Here is a 24,289-nt window from a genome sequence, read left to right on the forward strand (position 1 = left end):
AGTAACGTGATTGGCTGGAAGTTTATTGACGCCTCACACACTTCATCAGTGGTCTTAAAATAGATTTTGCAGAAATGGATTTTTTTTTTCATTTAGAAGAAGAAAATTGTATGAACGCGTGTGTTACTGTACTGTGTCCTCAGTAGAAGGAAAACCAAACAAGGGGCCAATAGCAGGATATGGTTGCAGAACTGGCTTAGACGCTAAGTGGCCATATCAATTTACTTATTTGCCTTCATTTCAAATAAGTGAAATCAGGGAACTGAACAGATAAAGAACAATACTTAGCATATTCAATAATACAACTCCTTGACTGACATTGCTGGTCAATCACAGATTGCCTTTCCATTGACCCTGGAAGGAAGCCTAATGGTTTCTCTCAGATCAGTGCTCCTGCTGGTACCGCAGTTACACAGCAGTTGAAAGCCCCCTAGGTTCCGAATCCACTTACCTGTGTGACTTTAGGCAAGTTGTCAAATGTAAGAATGAGATTAATCAGAGTACTTCCCTCATAGTGATATGGTGACTATTAAATATGTTTTAATGCTTTTAGTAGAGTGCATGGCACAAGATAAGCACTCAATAAATTGGAGTTATAGTTAAGTAAAATCCCTACTGACCCATTTAACTGAAGTTGGCAGATGAGCCAATATTTTTTTGCCATCCTTATTAGAAAATCATAAATTCACAACCAGTTCTTGCATTCTGTTTCCGACAAAAAATACAAGTAGATTGAATGTGGCTCATGTTGTAGTCCCTGAAGCTGTAGTCTGATTTAATCCCAAAATGTGTACATGATGAAGTAGGTTTTAGGTAAATAACTCCTTCATTCAAGGAAACTTAAGGACCAGCTCTGGTCCAGATTGGATCAACTGATGGACTCCTGTAAGAGGAAGCATTTATAAAAGATTTTGCCCTGTGAACTTGAGTGTAACAGGCATATTATGAGTAATAAAAGTGGTCTTTAGTCAAGTTTGTTATCTTTTTATTTGTAGCTCTGCTGCCATGCAACTCATTGGAGTGTGGGTATTAATTTCTTGCAGCCATGAAGCCAAGAAATCACTCACAGGCATAAGTGTATGACTGCTCATGGGAACACACACACATTCGCATCTACTTGAGCACCACTCACACATTGGCTGCTGCCTCTGTCATATCTTCCTATTACCCACAAGCTCATGAAAATTGCTCAGAGAAAACTACCTCCTCTTTCCTGAAAGCCATGATCTCTTCAGTGTGTACCTGTGATCAGGTGTCATCTCTGCAAGGGTGCTCTGAGATAAACAATCCTTTTCCTTGACGGAAGGAGTCATTGGAAAAAGCAAGCAACAGCTCATGCCTCCTCTCTCCACATACCCCCCAGCTCCCATTGCCACTGCCTGCCAGATTTCCTGTATCTGTTCTGTGCATACTTTACACTGTGGAGAAAATATTTCCAAATTATTATCTTCCTGAGCAGTTGCTTCCATTTCTTCATTGGACAAATTAAATTAAATGATTTCAAGGTCACATGAGAAATAATGTGTCAAAGATTAAAGAAAATCCTCAGTTTCATCCAACTGTGGAATGTTCATCCTCTCTGATAATTGTTCTACTTCACACAGTGCTGTAGGTTTCTTTGCTGAGGTGATTAGTTTCATTAGCTCATCTGAGGAAATCATTACATTATCGTTAGCATGATTTAATTTTTTTCTATGTATTCTGTGATGAAAACAGAAAGAATAGAGCACCCAACAGTCTAGAGAAGAAAGCAATATTATTATCTTTATGTATTTCATTTCCATAGTTTGAAGACACATTTTATGTAATGATAGAGACCATATTAAATTGACAGTTTTGTTTTGTTTTTATAGTTATTTTTCTCAAAATAGTTTCTGTTTTTTTTACATTTTTAATTTGGTTTCTTTGTTTATAAACATTGTTTAAACATTAAATTCACTGGAGTTCCTTTATTAATCTACCATGTCAAAATCTGAGTGCTTTTTCAGTTCTTATTGCCAGAAATAATATTGAGATTACAATCATGACTCAAAAATAATTTTCTGAGTTGTGAAATAGAGAAATAGAAATGAAGATTTATTGGGTCCAAGGTATGGTTTTTTACTCAATATGTATTGTTGGTTTGTCCCCTAAAATGCTGGAAGAGTTTCCAACAGTGTCCAAGGCAGCCTGCTCATTCGGTCACTTTCACCTCATATGTTCCAGTCATTTGAATATTCAAGTGCCTTTTAAAAGAGTGGGGCTAAATATAAGCTGAACTCAGCCCAGGTGCATGTCTTGTACACAAAACTTCCAAATAATGAGCTGAGTATACTCTTTTCATGTTCTCCCCCACTCCCCCAATAAATACAGCTATGAGAGTTCCTTCACATGCAGACATCTTATTTCAGGGAGCTGTCTTATAACTCAAGTCACAAATCAGGATGCTAATGCCAGCAAATTTGTAGAGACAGGAAATAGATTTGTGGTTGCCAGGGAATGAGGGAAGTTACTGCGTTGTGGATTTAGAATGTGTGTAACCAACAATTTAGAAAAAACAGAAGAATTTTCGTATTCAAAAAAGTTGGGACACTGTAGGCAAAATTGCATTTGAAGTACCCGTTTTTTTTTTTTTCTTTGAGAAACTGTTTCTCACAGAAGCTTCTTTCTAGTCTTTCACTTAAAGAATTTCAGATGTAGCTTAACCTCTTCTTTGGCAGTTATTTTCTTTCTGAGCCTCTTCTTTTTCATTGCTTGGTTCCTAGGTCAACTGAGGGAGTTATGGAGTCATTGCCACGGTAGTCAGTAATTAATTCAGCTTCTTCCTGATGTTGTAACAAGGTCCAAAATTTGCCTTGCTTCAGACAGGGAAGCAAATCTTTCAAAGAGCATTCCGATTTGTCCCTATTTCATCAATATAATCCGGTAGCTAAATAAAGATCTTACTTCTAAAATGAACAATGAAAATTTAAAAATGAAAATCAAAAGATTGGTTTTTTTGGAAAGTAATTTCAGGAAAGTGACAGAGCTTTCAGGAAAGATCAAGAACAAGGCTGAATGGTCATACTTGGCTTCCAGGGGTTGTATTTGCTACATCTGAGAGAAAGCCCATGTCTGAACAGATTTGGCAGTAGCTGTATGCCCTAAATACCTCCATTTTACTTCAGTTATGCATGCTGTGACATAGAAGTTGGCAAGCACAATAAGTTTGCCAGAGCAGCACAACACACCAATGAGAATCAGGCCTGAGGATGGAACATAAGATACCATTATATAAAGTGTCTTTCCAAGGTGAATGAAAGATCAGGCAGCCACAGAAATATACCCTTGGTTTTCTAAGCATTCTTTGGCGATTGTTTTTCCTTCCTCATACATGACCAAATGTAATCCTCCATAATGGGTTAATAGCAACTACCTTTTCCACAAATTTCCAGTAAACTAGAAAGCAACTGAAATTTGTCAGACTTTTAATTCAGTGTAGTGGTTGGCAAGAATGAGCAAAACCAGCATTCTCATCATAGAAAGCCAACCAACAATGCTATCAGAGGTGGAGATTTTCCAATTGTCTTTGTAAAAGGAATATTCTTTATTTCTTTTTTCTCATTATCATAGCTTTGTAATGAAAAATATATATTACCATTAATTGGGCAAGTAGTATTTGTCAGATACTTCATGAGATGATTTTCATATTTGCCAACTGTAATCCATGAAATAACCCAATGAAATAGATAACCATTTATGCAGTTGAGAAAAATGAAGCCTAACAATATTAAATTGCCCAAGATTCATAACGAGTATGCATCAGAACCTGTTCTTGATTGTTGGTCTTTCTGATGGTAAATCCATGACCTGGTGCTCTATGATATGCTTTATGCATATTGCTATTTCACATTTACTGCAAATTACTCATGAATATAATAGTTTACCTTTTTAATTTACTCTAATTGCTATACCCATTCCTTTAGCATTTGACATTTAGTTTAGTTTCTAAATTTTAACTAAAATAAAATTCCATTCTGAAAATGATGACCAATGAATGTTGAATAAGGGAATTATTTTTTTTTATGAGAGAAAGGAGTAATTAAAATTCCCAGTAAGGAAGCTCTCACACTGCAAATAGTAGGTACTTAATAAATATTTGTTTAAACTCAATGCTATGATCTTTACATAAAAATAGACTTGTGGGTCTGGTTGGCCGTAAGGAAGAGTGACACCTTACTTAACACTTAAACATCTTCTTCTCCTCTCCATACCTGGAAATCCATCTATAAAAAATTGAGAGATCCTTAGCCCCTTTTGACTCTTATTTCCTGGAGATATGAAGTCAGAAGGTGGTCTTTTGGGACTCCTTTCATCACTAACATTTTCTACTTTTCTCATTTAGCAGAAAAGTTATGACCTACTTCGGACAAGTACTGTATAAATCAGGAGATGCAACTTCTCAAATTGTGTCCCTAGATAGCTGCGTAAACTTGACTGAGATGCTTGTTTTCTAGAGAAACTTGAAACATCTTCCAACTCAAAGATTTGACTAAGGAGGACAACTTAAAGTCCCCCTCTATTAAGTAAGATTTGATTAGAAGGTCCATAACAGCAATTTATAATATCACTCCCTCCAAAACATAACAAAAACGTTGACACCTAACATAAACAGGTTTATTCTCCCAAACAAAGGAGCCCAGAAAAGACAGAACTTATCTGGCAGCCCTAGGAAGTTTCCAGGAATCCAGCTCCTTTTATTCTTCTGCCTTATCTTTCTTCTTCTGTGGCTTCTGTTTCTGGAATCCCAATAGGCCACTGGAACTTGGGTCTCACCCCAGGCTGCAACAGGACAGGGGGAAAAGGGGGAGGCTAAAGGAGTATAGTTCTCAGCTGAGTCAGCTCTCTTTAAGGACCCTTCCAGGGAGTTCATCCAAAGCTTCCACTGTGCCCCAGGAGCCAGGACTTTGCACCTGGTCACACTTATCTGCAAGGGAAATAGGGAAACATCATCCAGTTGGGTACATTGGATGTTTTGCTACCTAGACATTCAGGGAGAATGGAGTTTGAGAAGGTGACTGGGGATTTCCCCATAATCCCTTTGGACAATAAAGCTTCTGTGGTAGGCATCCTCAGGTAACAAATGACATATCTAAATCTCAAAATAACCCAGCCTAACTGAACAATCACCATAGAGCTAGATTTTCACTGTCCAATGTGATAGTTACTGGCCATGTATGGTAAATGGACGTCTGAAATGTGACTAGTCCAAACAGAGATGTAACAGTAAAATGCACACATACAAAATAAGGTAAAATATCTCATTAGTACTTTTAATATGGGCTGAATATATAACTAACATTCTATATATTAAATAGACAATATTAAAATTAAGTTGTTTCTTTTTACTTTTTAAAATGTGGCTCTCAGAAAAATTTAAATTACATATGTGACTCATATATATATTTTTTTAATCAATGGCTTTTTTTTATTTTTTAAAGGTTTTTAAAATTTTTATTTATTATTTCTCCTCCTCCTTGTTGTTTGCACTCATTGCCTGCAATCTGTGCCTGCTCATCTTTTTTTTAAGAAGCACCAGGAACCAAACTTGGAACCTCCCTTGTAGGAGGGAGGTGCACAGTCGCTTGAGGCACCTCTGTTCCCTACTTGTTATGTCTTTAATTGTGATTCCCTTTTGTGTCTCCTCACCACATCATCTCACTGTGTCATCTTGTTGTGTCAGCTTGGCATCAGCTTGCCACACCAGTCCATTGCATCAGCTCGCTGTCTTGCTCATCTTCTTTAGGAGGCACTGAGATCCAACCTGGTACCTCCCATGTGGTAGTCAGGTACCCAGCTGCTTGGACCACATCTGCTTCCCTCCTGTTACATTTTTTTTCACATTAAAAAAAAATTATTGAAGTATACCACTCATACATAAACATACAAGACTCATAGCTCACCCTACCACCAATACCTGGCATTGTTGTTAAACATTTTTAAGTAGTGTTTAAAGAACATTGTCAAAATATTACTACTAACCAAAGTATTTTTCCCCAACCCACCCTATTATTATTATTTTTATATCATTTATATATGAACATATATAAACAATAAGTGTATAGCAAAAGTTGTGAACTTACAAAGCAAAAATGCTTGACATCATACAGGAGTCCCACACATCAACCCTCCACAAACACCTTGCATTGTCATGAGACATTTGTTACAAATTATGAAAGAATATTGTCAAACTCTTACTACTCATTGTAGTCCTTATCTTCCATTTGGCATATCTTTCCCCCAAACTACCCTGTTATTTTTAAAATATATTTTTTATAACAGAAGTTGTAAACTTATAAAACAATCATGCACATGTGCAGAATTCCCAAACAACACCCCTCTATCAACACACCACACTGTGGTGGAATATTTGTTATCAATGAGATAATATCATCTAATTGTTACCATGTCCATAGTGTAAATTTGGCACACATTTTCCATACTGCCCCATTATCAACACAGTACATCTTTGGCATAGATGCAAGAATATTATATTATTACTGCTAACCACACTCCATAGGTCACACCAGTTGTATTTTTCCAATGTTTCTCCATATTCCCACCTCCTTGCTGTAGTGATGTACATTAGCTCTAGCTCACAAAGGACACTCATGCATCTACTATCAACCACAATTCTCATGCACCTCTTGGTTTAATGTGCTATTCAATTCCTAGATTTTTCTCTAGCATTCTATCAATTGGCATTTACATACCTAGACTACCATTTTCAGCCATATCCCCATTTATAAACTAGCTTTTACTCACTATTTGTTATCATCCACTCTATAAATTTCCACACTTTTACAGTAAAGCTAATTAAAACTTCTACATACAAACATCAGTAGTGCATATCACTCCTCTTCTTATCTCCTTTAAGAATTCACCACTTACCACCAGGTCTTGAAGATATATTCCTACAATTTCTTCTAGAAGTTTTATGCTTCTTGCTTTTATTTTTAGGTTTTTTATCCACTTTGAGTTAATTTTTGGATAAGTGTGAGATAGGGGTCCTCTTTCCTTCTTTTGGCTATGGATATCCAGTTCTTTCAGCACCATTTGTACAATGGACTGTTCTGCCTGAGCCATGTGGATTTGATAGGCCAGTCAAAAATCACTTGACCATACATGTGAGGGTCTGTTTCTGAACCATCAGTTTGGTTCCATTCATCTATTTGTTGGTCTTTATGCCAGGGCCATGCTGTTTTTACCACTATAGCTAGGTAATATGAAATGAAGTCTGGAGGTGAGGGTTCACTTTTTCTTTTTAAGATGTTTCTGACTATTCAGGACCCCTTACCCTTCCAAATAAGTTTGATAGTCATGTTTTCAATTTTTTTAAGGGAAGGTGGAATTTTTATTGGGATTGCATTGAATCTATGTATCAATTTGAGTAGAATTGATGCCTTAACGATATTTAGTCTTCCAATTCATGAGCATGCACTGTTCCTCCCGGGCCTTTTTAAAATTTCTTTTAACATTGAGTTGCAGTTTTCTGAATACAAGTGCTTTACATCATTGGTTAAGTTTATTCCTATTATTTGAGTTTTATTTGTCATATTTTATTCTTACCCTCTTTTGAGACTTTTAATTACTTTTATTGATATCATCTTTATTTCTAGACTCTCATCCAGGCCTCTCTCTCCTATCTTTTCTTTTCAGGCTCCAGCATACCTTTTAGTATTTCCTGAAAATCTGGTCTCTGGATTAGAAATTCCCTCAGTTTCTGTTTATCTGTGAAATTCTAATCTCACCCTCATTTTTGAAAGACAATTTTGCCAGGTATAAGATTCTTGGCTGGAAGTTTTTCTCTTGTAGTATCCTTGATATATCATGCCACTGTTTTATTTCCTCCATGGTTTCTGGTGAGAAATCAACACTTAATCTTATTGGGTATCCCTTATATGTTATGCATTTCTTTTCTCTTGCTATTCTCAGAAATCTCTCTTTGTCTTTGGCATTCGACGTTCTGATACTTATGTGTTTTGGAGGTGGTCTATTTGGATTTTTTTGGATGGGAGTACATTGTGCTTCTTGGACATGGATATCTATGTCCTTCAATATGGTTGGGAAATTTGTTATCACTATTTCTTCAAATAGTCCTTCTGCCCCTTTTCCCTTCTCTTTTCCTGGGACACCCATGACATATATGTTTGCATGTCTTTTGCTGTCATTTAGTTCCCTGAGATTTTGTTCAATTTTTCCATTCTTTTCTTCATCTGTTATTTTGTATCTTCACTTTCAGAGGCCATTTCTTTAAGTTCACCAATCCTTTCTTCTGCCTCCTCAAATAAAATCTGTTATTATATGATTCAAAAGTTTTTTTAAAATTTAATTATTATGCCTTTCATTCCCATAAGATCTGCTATTTTTCTATGCATGCTTCCAATCTCTTCTTTCTGTTCATCCAATATCTTCTTAATATCCTTAATCTCTTTAGCCGTCTCATTGAATTTATTAAAGAGATTTGTTGGAACGTCTATGATTAGTTGTCTCAACTCCTTTATGTTATCTGGAGCCTTAACTTGTTCCTTTAACTGGGCCATAGCTTCCTGTTTCTTGGTGTGGATTGTAATTTTTTGTTCATGTCTTGGCATCTGTCTTACTAGAGTGTTTATTCTGGGTGCAGCTTTTCTCTTTTGTTTGGGGCTTCCTGCCCTGCACAACCTGCCTTGCTGGTTCTGCAGTAGGAGCCAAGGATGTAGTTTCTGTTATAAACTATATTGGCTCAAGCTGCCCTCATTGCCCCAGGGACTAAGGAAGTTTTTCCCTACTTTCTCCTTTGCCAGGGGCAGGGACAGAGTCATAGCTGTGTGGAATAATCCAAGTCATGCAGGCCTAGACTATAGTTGCCCAGAGAGACTAATTAAGCTTCCTGCCCCTTTCTCCCCTGCCTGGGGCGCAGATGGAGTTGCAGTGTGAGCAGCAATCTATGCATTGTGGGTCCAAGATGACTGCAGTTGCTCCAGTAGATGTCTGATTATTCAGTTTGTGCAGCGAAAGGTACATGCAGTTACCTGAATAGGCAGGTGCAGGGCCCGCCAGCCTCCTCCCTGTAAAGGTGGTGTTAAAGCTTCGTCTAAGGCTGCAGGCTGATCTGAGTGAAGAAAAAAACCAGTTCCTACTGTCACTGTGACTTTCAGTCAGCAGGGCTTCCCCTCAGGCTGGGGGCAGAGTTAAAATGGTGGCCACTGGCTTCTTTCCAACCTGGACAGGTTCATATTTTAGCTGTTCTTAGGGTCATACATTAGGCAGCCGAATTTACTAATCAGTAGTTGAAATTGGTGGTCACTGTCTCCCCCTCCCTTGTTTTTGGGAAATGGAGCTTCCAATTCCAGCCACAGAATAGCTCCTGGGGTGACTTGCACCGCCAAAGTAGGATGATCCCTGGTCTCTAAGGTTTGACCGGTAATCTCCTGGAAAGGCTGGAGCAGGTCCCCACAGCTTCCTCTTTGCTGGAGGTGGCATTGGGGCCTAGGCTAGAGTTGCAATCTGACTTGGATGGAAAGAAGCCAGTCCCCCCCAGCTTCAGTCCGTCCCACTTCCCCTCGTGCCAGGTACAAAGTTAAGATGGCAGCTCCTGGCCTCTTTCTCACTTGGACATGTTCAAACGTTAGCTGTTCTCAGGATTATACTTTAGCCCGCAGATTTTACTCATCAGTAGCTGAAGTTGGTGCCCAATTCTCTCTTCCTCCCCCATTTTTTTGGGAGTGGAGCTTTCAGTTCTAGCCATGGAACAGTTCCCAATGCAGTTTGTGCCTCCAGTGAAGGATGGATACCAGCCTCTGGGGCGTGGAGCACTCTACCTACGAATCTTCTCTGCAGATGGGCAGTCTCCTCCTTCCATTCCTTCAAGGATTCACACATGCGAAATTTCATTCCGCTCATTTCATTTAGTATTGTATTATAACCATTTTTCATGCTTACCCTAAGCGTTGTTATTAGTGGCTGCAAAATAGTGTCAAATGACTGTATCAGAATTTACTTAACAAGTCCCTTAATTTTAGACCTGGTTCTGTTTTATTATAAATAATGTTGCTTAGTGAATAAATCTTACTTTGATTTCAAATTATTTCCCAAGAATAGACTTCGAGAAGTGAGAGGAAAGTGCCAAAAAAGATGAATGCTTCTAAACTTCTTGATTCATATGTATTTCTAAATAGCTCTGCCCAATAATTGGCATCAGAAGTGAAAGAGCATTCTGGAAAAGAGGTATAGCTTTATCTTAAAACTCAGAGGGTTTCAGGCTACCCATGGGTCTGCTTTCCCTCCCTTCCTTCCTCCCTGCCCCTACCTCCATCCTACCCGTCCCTCTTCTTGTGTTCTGTCTCTGAGTGAAAGGCACCACTCTGCAAAAGTCAAATCCTCCGTGTGTGCACTCATCTTCAGTGCTCTGAGATCGAGAACAAACTCCAGGGCAAAGAAAACAAGAAGCACGAGTAGGCAGGAAGCCCAAGCTGAATCCGTAGCCGGGAGACTAAAATGGGGAGCTAGGGTGGGGGTGGGCAGTAGGGAGAACAAAACAAGGCAAAGTCAAGAGCCTATCTGATGTGAGGCTATCAGTGGGTCCTCCTTTACAGGTGTCTGTGTAGCCAGCTGATACAAGGGTAGAGGAGAGGGCAGGCCCAATGAGGGACCACCTGCTGGCCTGCCCATACACTTTGGCCATAAACAGGGCCTTCCCTCCAGCACCAAAGACACTTGTCTCCTGGGTATCCCTCAAATGAAACCCCAAGGTACATGATGAAATCTGTCCTCCACATCTCCTTGGACAGTAACAAAATGGTGCTTGTGTAGGCTGATCCATGATCCCTTAAAATCATAAAATGCAATGTGCTCTTTTCCCCAGTGGTTTTTCTCCTCTGTTCTTTTCTCCCTCCAATCAAATCCTGCCACCAATTCCACTCTTTCTTACATATCTTCTGAAACACAGATCAAAAAATTACTTTCTGAACTTGTTTCACGCTCACCCAGCAACACATACTTCTCCTTCATGGCAGTCAATCATCATTGTGCTTACATAATCCATGTTACTAAATTCCCTAAACAACCCTTCAGTGCCAGTGCCAGGAGAGTAAGACCTGAAGCCACCTATCTCCTGAGCTGTATCCCTAGCCACTAGGTTTAGAACAGATCCATACAACTTTCTTAATAAGTATCTGTTGAATAAAGAGTTGAATTATTCTTAAATCTTTGCTTGTGATTGAAGAAAATTGCTTTAGTTTACAAGACTGACTTTCCCCTATGTTTGCTGATGGCATGCCAGTCTGTCCTGGTCGTTTTCAGATGAATTAAATTAGAGATAGTTGTACTCATTTGGAAAATCAAGAACTGGCTTTGAAATCTTTCCCCACAAATTGGATTGAATCAAGATCATTTTTTTCCTAGCTTACAAATGCTTGATTGGCTTTGTTTGATCCCTTCTGATTGAAACTCAGCCTTGCTCTGCTGGCTTTATTTTCTACTCACCAGGGTGTTCTGATGTCTGGATGATGATTAGATACAAAATAAACACCCACAATGAAAATGCTTTATAAATAACAGTGCAATATAGTAATATAACCCTTGTAAGTGGCACATTTAGGAAATGCCAAAGCCAGTCACCATGAGAATTTCAAGCTGGGTCTGTTGTATCCCCTGGGCATCTTACAAATTGGTTTTCCCATCATGCCTGACCCATTATCTCTACTCAGGAACCACTGAGGGATGGACCAGGACACCTTTGGAACAACATTTGAGGAGCACAGGCATGAGTAGATGGCTCACCCACCCTGCCCATGCCTGCTCACACCGTCCTTTGCTCTAGCCTCTGCCTGTCTAACTGGTTTGATTTAGACTCTTACTACTTGGTCATGGTGTGTGCTGAGGACCCTCATCTGTGTGCTCAGGTCCCCTTTCAACAGACAGAAAGGGGCTCAATCTCCACGTCTTACTCTTCCCAGGTGACCCAAGCTCTGACCAAGGTCTCATTGCTGAACTGATAGGCAGTTTTAGGTGGGTGAGAAGAAGCTTAAGGAGGAGATATTCAGGGAAGAGTGGCAAACAGCATGATAGAGAATATGCTGGAGACTGTTGATCTAGCATGATCCTCATATGTCTTAGTATTATAGCTTCTTTATTTGCAGATGATCCTAGAAAGCAGATGATAGCCCCCTGGAGGCTTCCACAAGACAGCTAAATGGCCTAAGACATGAATAGTAGGCAGTGCCATCTGTCTTAGGGTAGTACAATGAGCCTAAAAGGAATGCAATTTCAAAGCAAAGGTAACTAGAAAAAGATGGCACCTGTCATCATTGACCAAATATTGATAGGGGAACAATGCCCATCCATAAGGAAATCCTATGAGCACCTTCCTCAGTAATGGGCCCATTACTGTAGCTTTGCCACTTTTTAGCCATAACCTATGCCAAGATAAGATCTCAGGTAAGAAAAATCTTGAAAGAAGGTGGATCATTAGTCCAGGGTTAAAGCAAAGGCAACATCCGGGTATGAAATTCCAGCCAAGTTATCTTTTGCTGCTGAAGTCTAAAATTTGTGCTATATAGATGACCTAAATTGACATAAACAAAGCATTGTGTTCAATCATAAAATTGTGAGACAGTTGAAAATTAAGCCATTGGTTTAGAGTGTCTTTTCTTGGTTCTTCTAGTTCCTTGTTCTATCCTAGTAACTTATGGCAATTATGCCAGTGCTATCTGAGGCTTGGCATAAACACCAGATATCAATTGAATGAATGTTGGATCTCAAAATGACAGATAGACAAATATGGAAGACAGTTGTCTTACTGGTACATTTTAGTCTGTCCCATCTATTACACACTATCATTCAGACCATTAGGGGTTTCAGCCATTATATCCCTCAGCAGAGAAACATCTTCTGAAGTTGCTTCTTCTGTGTGAATGCAGTATGTCAGTTCATCTAATTCGGTCTGTAGTCACATTTCAAAGACTCAAATGAGTTCTCTCTGTCATAAATCTTCAGAAAGAGAACTCTCTGTCCATCACACTCTGGTCCATCAGCTATCAGATCATAGTATGTATGTATTGCTGCAAGATATACTTTTATAATGAGCAGATTCACCACAGAAGAAGCTTTTAGTTGGATGGCTTTTGGTGGATTTTGGCCAGTATTTGACAATCTATAGATGTGGTGGCAGAACTGTCTGGAATATGTAAAAGGAAGTGTGTTAGCCAGAATCCACATTCTCTGATATTTTCTTCCAGTTGTCAGTGTACAACCTCTGGCTCAGAACCTTAGCTAAGGGCTATGTATAATTTCTCCCGTCAAGAAAGCTTTCAACTCTGTAATAGCTGGTACAGTTTTGCATGAAGTTAGCATTCTATTTGGAGGATATTTTAGGATGCTTTTCCTGAGGGTGGTGGGAGAATATTCAGTTTGTTGTTCTAATCTGTTAAGTGTGCTTAAGAGACATAGGCTACATATTTTTATAGAAGCAGTATTATCTTCTGCATACTAACTATTTTTGTAGAAATCATGTTCATCTAAGGTGACTCTTCCTTTATTTCCTGTAGTTACACAGGAATTAGTAGGGAAGAGGCCTGGTTTTCCTTCTTTGTGCCCAGGGCCATTATTAGGAAAGATCTTTTAAGTGTACATAGTTGATTAGCTGACTTATGCCAAAAATAAAGATGACTCAGGTAGATGCTCACTCTCCCCACTTAAGAAAACCTGGACAATAAGTCTGTGGGTGCTGAATCTCAGATACCCAAAGAATGAGTACAGTGGCAGGAACCTGAGAGTCATCCAGTCCAATAGCCTTTTGTGAAGAAAGAGGAAGCTAAAGTTCTAGAATTGGCTTGCCTTTGGTCACCCAAAAAAATATCAGGGCAGGACAGACAGAAAACAACTACTGAAGACAATGCCAGATACTTAGCATGTGGTCTCATTTCATCCTGAGTTGACCTAATTACATTAGCATAAACTGAGGTTGGAGAGAATATATATGGTTTTCCTAATAAATATTGATGATAAGAATCCACTTCTGCCTAAATTTAATGTCTTTACTTCCTTCTCAGAATTGGAGGTAAGATGCTCTCTACCCATTTACTAATGTAAACTCTATATGGATATCTAAAAATAGCCAATTATTTCAAGGCATTATAATTAACAGTGAATTTCCACAGGGGAGGGAGGAAAGGTTTCAGGCAAGGAGGAAGGTGGGTTCCACCTTGGAGGGAGGGAGAGAAAGGGAAGAAGGGTGCAAAGCCTTAAGAGTCCATGTTGGTTGGGGGATGAAGGCAAGGGGTGTGTTTAGGGGATGGGTTGCCTTAGAAACAAAACAGGTTGATTGGTCGAGTGAGCTGAAGCTTAATTGCTGGCTGGTAGTGTGTCTTCATATGCCAGTGGGGGTGGTACCTGTGACCACGGACCATAGCAAAGGCCAGTGAGCCAACAACTCCAAAAACAAAGAAGGGATGGAAAAGACAGTTCAAGCAGCAGCATGGGTTGAAGTTTGCAAAGGACAGAGTAAGGGAGTGTGGAGAAGGGAGAAGAGCCTGTTCTACAGCAAATCAGAGGAGAAATCACTGAAGAGGGGGCAACATGCCACGATGCATTTCAGAGTTTCTCTGCTCCCTATTGAGCAAAGCAAGGATCTCCACATACATAGCCTTACCTTTACTAAGGAAGACTCCTGAAGCCATTTATTTGAAGTTCTTGCCACTGGTACAGAGCCAGGGACACCTTGGATTCTGAACCTGCCTGCACAGTTCTCCTGTGGTTGGACCCCATTCAACCCAGTTTGGATGAAAGGGCTCTGAGGAATGGAGGTCTAGATAATAGTGAATCAATTAAATCAGAAAGGGATCCCCATCCCTCTAGCTGTCTGTGAGATAGACTGAGCTATATACCTCAGTTTAGGCAGGTTCTTGGCCTTAACCTGCCTTCCTGTTGGTTTGAGTTCATTCTCAATAGGATCCCTTGAAGATGTTATATTAGTTAAGGTATGGCCAACTGAATGACTTCGGGTCCTTTATAAGAGGAAGAAATTTAAACATAGATGAGAAAACCTTGGGGACCCAAAAGAGAAAGGCATGTGATGAGAAAGTCAAGGAACTCAAGGATTGCTGGCCAGCTGTTGAGCTAGTGACCCTGGGAGGAAGCAGGCCATCCAGCCTCTGAAACCAGCAACCAGTAAATTTCTGTTGTTAAGCCAACTCATTGTGTGGCATTGCCTTAGCAGCCTGGCAAACCTCTAGGGTTCTGAGGCCAGTGGTCCTTGGCTGTGGATCCAGAAGACAGCTTGGGTTTAGCTTAACATTGGGTTTTAAATCAGTGGGGAGAAAGAGTCATTTTCTTTTGCCCTCAGCTTCATCACTACCTCCCAGACATCTCTACCACACCAAAGCCTCAAACTCTGGGTATACCTGTACTCTGGCAAACTTGTTACCAGAGGACTTGATCCTGATACAGACATCAGGAAAATAAAAGGGGAAGATAAGTCACTCCCATCCCCTGATTTCTCTGTAGGAACATGTGGGTTTCTTTTTCTTCCAGAAAACCCTGACATGGATACTATCCCAACATTGGAGATGTTTTCATTCTTGTAAGGGAATGCACCAGAAATACAAAACAACATTGAGATGCCGTGAGCAAGTTGGTTGTTTTTTATGAAGTTGTGGCTCCCAATGCAGAGGAGGGAAGCCACAGACAGGGTGGCTGAAAGCTAAGTTCTGACCCAGGCAGACCTTGGTGCCTCTCCAACCATCGTGCTAGTGAGGCATATGCTTTTCAGTATGTTCCTAAGCCCAGTGTGTGCATCATTTCCATACAGAGAGTAGAGAGTGATGTTTTACAGTGTTGTGCAGAACATGGGCGCTATGGACAGCCAAGTTTAGCCTCCTTCCTGGCAGGGTGGGGCAGGGTGAAAATATGCAGACTTTTCTGGAGGGCAGTTTCTTGATGGATATCAAGGGACCTGCACTTTGAAATCTAAATTAATTTCTGGGAATTTGTGCCTAAAGAGAGAAAATCTAAACATCTTTGACCAATAATTCATGTAAAAATGTACTCATGGCTGTCAGACTGATCAGTAGATCAGTACAAATAAACTGTTGGAAGATGTTTATAATTCTTTGAGTTCAAGGAAGAAGAGTGGGCAGTGGTATTGTTTTCAGGATTACAAGACTCCTATAAACAAATAAGGATGGGACCTAGGGAGGGTTCTCTGGATTGCAAAGTTTTGGGAATTGCTCCATTCACCTGCCCTGAGAGGTGTGCTCCGTTCTAGTTCCACCATTTGAGTGCCGTGGAGAAAGTGGAATTTAGGCAGCCTTTCCAGGTAGGGTGCCCTACAAGAGGAATCCACTCCCTTTTCTGTGCACATGGCAGCGGAAGCTGGCTCCCATGGGCTGAGCCACCTTATAATGCAAAGATGGCCATTCAGTGGCCTTAAGAGGGAAGATTTACAGAGAATGTGATGTGTCTATGGCCATTTTGATGTGACTAATGTGTTATGCTTACCTGAATTAACTCACTAAGTTGTTGAGAAGATTAGTGTTTGGAGTTTTACGAAGGCAAATGGTAGGAATGGGAACTAGGATGTGGCTGGTAAGGGGCTGACAGTATGAATCCCAGGTGGTTTCCTAAAACAAACCTCTTTACAATTCATAAGCTATCCCAGGCTTTCTCCTTCCTCTATTAGGAGTGACCCCCAGCACAAGACTCTATTGCATTAACTTCTTTATTTTCCCATAACTCCCTGATGTTCATGCTTACTCTAGACATTCTCAAGAAACTTAGACCAGGGGCCCCTTCATTTTTGCAAAGGATAATCCTCTTATTTCTCATTCTCATTCTAGTCTAGCCACACTTAATATTCTTCACCCCTAATCCTCTATTCACTCCCCATGTATTTGGAAATACTCCCAGTAAATTGATAATCTCGTCAATGTCACTTTACCACTTCCAAATTTGAATGGAAACTATTTAGCAAGGCATAAAAAGTTTTTTGAACTCTGCCTCCTCACCTTCTTTCTAGCCACACTTCCTTCCATGCCTTCTGGATTTTCCTGTCCTATGTTATGCTCAGAAATGACAAGTTTCCAACAATTCGCCAGGGATGTCCTTTTGCAAATTTCCCCAAGCCTTTATACATGCCCTGCCTTAGTTTAAAGTCCTAGCTAGTTCACACTCACTCTTCTCCTTCCCACTCCCCTTTCCACCTACCCAAATCCTGTGTTTCCGCCTCAGCCTCACCTCTCTTGGGAAGCCTCTACTAACTCCCTTAAACCCATTTGGTCTTCCACCACATTCTGGAAGTACTGGCATCTCTCTCTCTCTCTCTTTTAGCACATCCCTCATTGTAACAAACTCTTTCTCTTTTCACATCTATCTCTTTTAAAGCTAGCCCAGTGCTAGGCACATAGTTGACTTGCATCTATATTTATACAATGAATGAATGGAATTATTTTTAGAAGGCTGGATCCTATAAAAATTTCCTTGCTTCCCATCGTTCTCTTTCCTGGGGCACCAGATGGACTTCCTTGCAGATAGCACTGGGATCCTTGAAACAGGAATGGAGAACAATCTTGTGGGTGTATTTCAGCAAAGCTGACATATATATACTTTTCCCTCTTTAAGATCTTGCAGCTGAATGTGGAATGATCCTGAAATTAAGGTCAGTGCCGGGTGGTAGTTTATATCAGCTGTCAGATTGCAGTATTAAAAAAATGTCTTTTATGTGTTTGATTTTTATTGTCTTCCAGGGCAACGTCACTTTTTCCTGCTCGGAACCACAAATTGTTCCCATCACATTTGTCAGCTCCAGCAGCAGTTATTTGTTGCTGCCTGGCACCCCCCAAATTGATGGGCTCTCAGTGAGTTTCCAGTTCCGAACGTGGAATGAGGATGGCCTGCTCCTGTCCACAGAGCTCTCTGAGGACTCAGGAACCCTACTGCTGAGCTTGGAGGGTGGAATGCTGAGACTCGTGATTCAGAAAAGGACACAACCAGTGGCCGAGACCCTCACAGGTACCCTTCCCCACGGTCCCTTTCTTATTCAGCTGAATCCAAGAAAGTGGGGGTTCTGATCAAAACTATAGAATCCAGCTCCCAGATGTCTGGGATGGATCAGTATTCATGAATTTAGTCCAAGTCTGAAGAGGACACATTTGTTTATTCTTATAGGAAAAAAAAAAAAAGTATTAGCTACTTAATCATTGGCAAGACACTGAATTTCATTGTGCCTCAACAGTCTCATCTGAGAAGTGGAGATATGAATTCCTATTTGATACTATTCAGCGTTCTAGGGATTTTTTTTAAAGATTTATTTTATTTATTTCTCTTCCTCCCCTCCCCCTTCAGTCCCTGCCATCCCCTCTGTTACCTGCCCTCTGTGTCCATTCGCTGTGTGTTCTTCTGTGTCTGCTTGTATCCTCATTAGGTGGCTCTGGGAACCTATCAATCCTGGGACCTCCCAGAGTGGGAAAGAGGCAATTACTCTCTTGCGCCACCTCAGCTCCCTGTTCTATTATGTCTTCTTATTTTCTCTCCTCTGTGTCTGTTGTTGCGTCATCTTGCTGTGCCAGCTTTCCACCTAGGCCAGCACTCCTGCATGGGGTGGCTTTCCCACACTGAGCAGCATTCCCACACAGGGCAACACTCCTGCATGGGGGGACCAGCACTCCGTGTGGGCGAGCTCACTGCATGGGCCAGCTTGCCCTCACTAGGAGGCCCTGGGCCTTGAACCCTGGACCTCCTTTATGATAGACAGGAGCCCTATTGGTTGAGTCATAGCCATTTCCCTAGAGATGTTTTATAAAACAATCTGCTGGATCCTCTACAGGCAAGACTTATATGACAGATGTTATTTCATGGCATCTTCACCAGGCTTATTCAAGGAAGATGTTATTTTTCACTTTGTAAATGAAAACATGAAGAGTTACAAAGGCTCAATAACTTCTGGAATCACATGTCCATGAGTGATAGAGCTGGGATTTCATTCTGAATTTGTCTGACTTCAAAGCCTATATTTTGCCTGTATATCACACTACCATGGGCCTTCTTACAGCTCCAAAATTCTTTAGCCAGTAAAAATTAGAGAGATTTAAAAAAAATATTATGGGGAACAGTTGTGGCTCAAGCAGTTGAGTGCCTGCTTCCCACTTGGGAGGTACTGAATTTGGTTTCCTATGTCTCCTAAAAACAAAGACAAATAACAAGCAAACAAACCAAAAAAGAAACAACTCAGGGGAGCTGATGTAACTCAGTGGTTGAGTGATGGCTTCCCACTTACAAGATCCTGGGGTCAATCCCCAGCCCCAGTACCTCAAAAATAAAAAAAAAATTTAAAGCAATATTAAGTACATATTTGCACATATGGCACATGGGCATGGTAAAGCTTTATAAAATGGTCTCCCAGGGAAACACTCATTTTGATAACAATATAGCTGAGATCCTCATTTGTAGCAGTATGAAACAGCCATGAACAAGTCATGCTTTTCAAAATTCTGACTTTTTCTTATATGTGTTTGTTTTTGTTTTTCCCCAACCTGTAAACAGTGGATGCCTCTCCCTTTTCTCCATCTTTTGGCTTACTCATTTCTCCTTGTCCCTCAAGAAACAGGCTGATCATTTAGTTGACAAGAAGTTAGGGAGGTCAGAATAACAGGGACAGAGCCTGCTATTCCATCACTGTGTCTTTTGCGAATCCTCCCTGACTTCACAGCCTGAATCAAATACCCCTCTGCCCTGGGCTAACATTTATCACCAATTTCACTGTATTGCACTTTTCTTTAAATATCTGTTTCCTTCCCCACCAGACTGTGACTTTCATTATACAAATAGATTAGAGAAAGACAAATTAAGTAATGAAAGATGTGACTAGATAGTCAAGGTCAAGTCAGGCCAGGGGAGAGCCTCAAACACCCATTAGGGAACAAAAAGGCCCACTGAGTCCCTGGGAATAGAAGGCAGAAGTTCTGGTAGTCAGATGGAGAGGGTCAAATTCTTCTTCCTATTAATCTGTGAATCTGGGTAAACTTCTTAACTTTGTCTCATCTGTAACCTGGGGTGTATTAATGATCTATCACTATGTAACAAATTGCACTAAAATTGAGCGGCTGATGCAACATTATTTATGACTCAGTTTCTGCTGGTCAGAAACCCAGGTATGCCTTAGTTCATTGGGTGGTTCTAGAGCAAGTTTTCTTGCAAGGCTGCAATGAAGGTGTTGGCTGGGTTGTGGGCATTTCAGGTTCAACCTGGGGAAGAGCTGCCTCCAAGCTCACCCACCTGGGGCTCTCTAGAAGGCAGTGCCTTGACATGGCAGCTGGCTTCCCCCAGAGTAAGCCATCCAAGAGAGAGCAACTCAGAGTACCCAAGACAAATGCCGTAGTCCTTTACAACTTGACATTCGAGGTGGCCTCTCACCACTTCTGCCATATTCTATCCATTAGAAGCAAGTAGATAAATCCAGCCCATACCCAAGTGGAGGGGATGACACAATGGGGTGAATGCTAGGAGCTGTGGATCACTGGGGGTGGTTGTAAAGGTTTCCTATCACATGGGGTAAAAAAACATTCTTCGCCAGACTCTGTGGGGTTGAAATGAGATAGAATAGGTAAAATACTTAGCACAGGGTTGCAAAGGTATTTAGAAAAGGTTCTTACCTTCTATACTAATGCATCTATACCTAACTTGAATAAACCTCCCTCCTCAGAGTCCCAAAGCTAAGAGGGAATTTGTGCAGTCAGAGGAATTCATAAATTTTATTAGATTTCCAGTAATGGAAGAGAGTTAATCACTTAGGATCGTAATATTTTTTCTTGCTCAGAGTTATAACAGTTAAACCTCCATCCTCCTTATTTGAAGAAGAAAAATGTGAGCCAGCACTAGGCTCTTTCCCGCTAATCAGTGAGACATTTGAGTATACAGACTTGTAGGCCTCCGGTCAAAAATGCACTTTTAATATTATACAGGCTCTGGTGGCACTTTGCGCTAAAGAATCCAGGCTGTGCCTCTATTATTAAGCTCATGTCAGTCCATTAAAACACGTTTATGACTGAGAGAGAGGCTGCTAAAAGCTGCTACGTTGCCCAGCTCCAGAATGGGGAAAATCATCAGTTATTTCAGAGCTGCCTCTCAGAAAAAGAAACAAGTAAAAAGAAGTTTTAAAAATGTGCACTGAGTTCCTGAATCTGCCTCAGAAAACCCTTGCTTGATTCCCTACCCCTCACCCCCAGGAAGAATTCCCTGCATTTTGGGGAATTTGAACTTCCTTCATTTTTGCTTTAATTTGAAGTGGAACAAGATATTGTGTTCTGGCATTTTCCTACCTGGGGGTGGCATGGGAAGGAGCAGAAAAACAAAGAAACAGTAAACAACTATCAAACAAACAAAAACTGTTTTCTCCTCCTTACATTATAAGGAAATATTTTCAAAGTACCTAAGATCAGACTGGCTTCTTAAGAGATGAAAATCCCATTTTGAAAAACTGGAAATTGATGGTGATTCTCCCAATGGTGAAGGCGGTGATACTATCCTTCACACATGGTATGTCTTGAAAAACGGGAAGGAACAGGCAGATTTTCCTAATGGCAGAGGGAATCCAAATCTTTAAAGATTTATTTGACACTAGTTCAGATATTTCTAACTTCTTGGATGTAACAGAGAATATAACCTCTGTAGAAAAGTGAACAAACAAGCTTGGCACCTTCACTCCTGTTCCCGGACCTCCAGCCAGGGTATACGGCTGTGTGAGATGGTTATTTTTAGGGCTTTTGCTTTTGTGATCAGGAAGAGAAGTACAAACTAATGCATTCTCAAAATAGAAAGCATCCCAATTTAGTTGTTCTGTGGGATGAAGTTTCAGGAAGGTGAAGAACATCCGTGTCATCCTTCCCTTATAGTTCCCTCTATTTTTGTCATCTCCCTTCTTGCAAGCCTTCTACCTGGGGTTGTGTGGAACTGTTGAGGACCTTGCCTCACTGTAAGTGACATAAGAATGGAACTGGCAATTTTTGCACTTCTCCTACAGTTCAGGCACTGGACTAGGGCCTTTTTACATCACCCAGGACAATGCTCCTGAAACTTCACGAGGTGTTTTTGTATTGTACTGACAGACACATGACAAAATTGAGAATCAGAAATTAAGATGAAGATGAGGCCTTCATGAGTTCATGGTCTTACTCTGTACCCTATGTCCGTTACTTCCACTGCCAATTGCTTAAATAGCTCAAATGTAAAGAAATATCTGCTTTAGATAGCCTGTAGACAAATGTACAAAAGGCTAATGAGGAAAATAAGGCTATTTAGGAATTGAGCTGTGTCTTCCTAAAACAATTTACTAGGGGCATTATGGGTGACAAATTCTTTGGTTAGAAGGATTGACATATGATGGTGAGTCCATTCTTTAGAGATTTCCATTGTACTTCATCTCTGGTTGCTTGTACAGTGTCACAAAATAAATCTTACGTATCTATGTACCAATGCATACACGCAAACACATGCACACAGTATGTTTACTGAGTGTCCACACACATGGTTTTTTCAAACTTTAAAGGCTCAGTACCAATCCTTCAGAGCATTTATCACCTACGGACCAAAGCTACTAAGTGACAGGCAAGGTACCAGCAGGGGTCTTCTCCTTTCATAGACCTTACCAGGAATGCTCAGCCTTTGCCATTTTAGTCACCCCCACTGCCCTATACCCCACCTGGAAATCCAGTGGCTATACTAGAACAGAGAGAGCACCATTAGGAAGTCCTGCTGCAGAGCGAGCCTTGCCTTTTACCTTCCCAAGAGTCAGAAAATCTTAAACAAAAGAACAAACACCTGAATTTCCTACTTCATACATTCCAAAATCTCAGTTGTTCACTACTTCTTATGAGGTACCTTAAGTCTTGAGGCCAAAGCTATCTGAAGCCACGGTTCTCCATTCTCCCAACCCTGGTGCATCTAGTGGAGTAAGAAAGGCCACCCTGGCCTCTTCAATCCCATAATTTTTGTGAATGAGATGCTTGGATGTCCCAGAAAGTTCATGTTTTCTATGACTTTCGGTGATTTAGAGTTTGAAGCCAAAGACCCAAATCCTTGAATTTGTGGATTTTGTTGTTGTGTTGTTGTTTTTGCAATCTGCTTTTAAATCACACTAGAATACATTTGTGTCTCTGTTGGTAGGAGGGATATCAGAATATATAGGGTCTTGAAACTGTGCTAATAAAAGAATAGTTGTACGGACTGAAACTTATTTCAAGTTGACAGAAAACATGGCAGATATATAATAGAGTCTTTGAATATTGGAAAGACTTTTTCAAAGATGAGGGTTTGTGAAAGTTCATGTTATACAAGAAAGTAGAACAAATACCAGTAAGGCAGAATTGTAGGGAGAACACTTCTGCTTTTTTGTCAGAGAATATCCCATCCAAATCTTCCCATCACTACATTATATATCACCTTTATGTCACTAGAGGCGTCAAACATAAGCTAAGCTCTGCAGGGTTAAAGAAATGGTGTCAGCATAATTAAATGCAACCCACAAAAGAGAGGAGCAAGTCTCCAGACAGAGAGATTTCAACCCGGTATCTGGCTGCCACTAAATGACTTTATGCTGGGAAAAGACAGAAGGCATGGACCAACCACAAGGGACAGGACAGAATGCCCAGACAAAAAGAAAGATGACTAGCAAAGGGCCAAAAGTCATCCAGTTGCCATGGAAATGTTTTCAGCTGCGACAAATGGCTTATTGCAGAGACCATCTCAGCTCATCCCATTTAACTTCTAAGTGGAAGCAATAGTGTTCATCATATTTCCTCAACCACTGTATAATTTTACAGTGTCTTCAAGGTTTTTTGAATACTACTAAACAGTAGGCATTGCAAAAATGCCAATTAAATAATCTACCTTAATCAATTGACTATACTCAGTGGACTGCTGTAACTGATGTATTCTTTCTCTAGCTCAAGATATGATGAGATTATAGAGGCATATCCTTTGATAAACAGCCATCATGGATGTTTATTTGATGACTATTTAACAATGGCTGTGCTTAAATTCAATGAGTCAACTGGCACTGATGGCCAACACAATTCCACTTACCCCTTAGAATTTCTCTCAACTAATATTTTCTTAAAACACTTTCCCCTGAAAGGCAAGAGGCCCTGTTATCTATTCATCTAGTTTTTCTAGTTTTTTCTCCTTTGTAAAATTTGTTTTAGGTATGTTTATATGAATTATGTGTATCTATAATTGGTTGTTTGTTCTTTTCACCATTGTGGGACCAATTCTGCCCTGCTCCTCACTTTTTGCCAAGGAC

The 24,289-nt window shown here is 40.4% G+C and overlaps 1 protein-coding gene across 1 annotated transcript in view; it reads left to right on the forward strand.

The window, feature by feature from the left end:
* The window catches only part of CNTNAP5 (contactin associated protein family member 5), an 810,000-nt gene that overhangs the window by 407,145 nt on the left and 378,566 nt on the right, over positions 1 to 24,289 (forward strand). The window contains exon 8 of the mRNA XM_058301170.2: positions 17,742 to 18,006. Within this exon, the coding sequence (XP_058157153.1) occupies positions 17,742 to 18,006 (265 nt within the window). The remainder of the gene's footprint in view (positions 1 to 17,741; positions 18,007 to 24,289) is intronic.

This window comes from Dasypus novemcinctus, chromosome 7, assembly GCF_030445035.2.
Source record: "Dasypus novemcinctus isolate mDasNov1 chromosome 7, mDasNov1.1.hap2, whole genome shotgun sequence".
NCBI classification, from domain to species: Eukaryota; Metazoa; Chordata; class Mammalia; order Cingulata; family Dasypodidae; genus Dasypus; species Dasypus novemcinctus.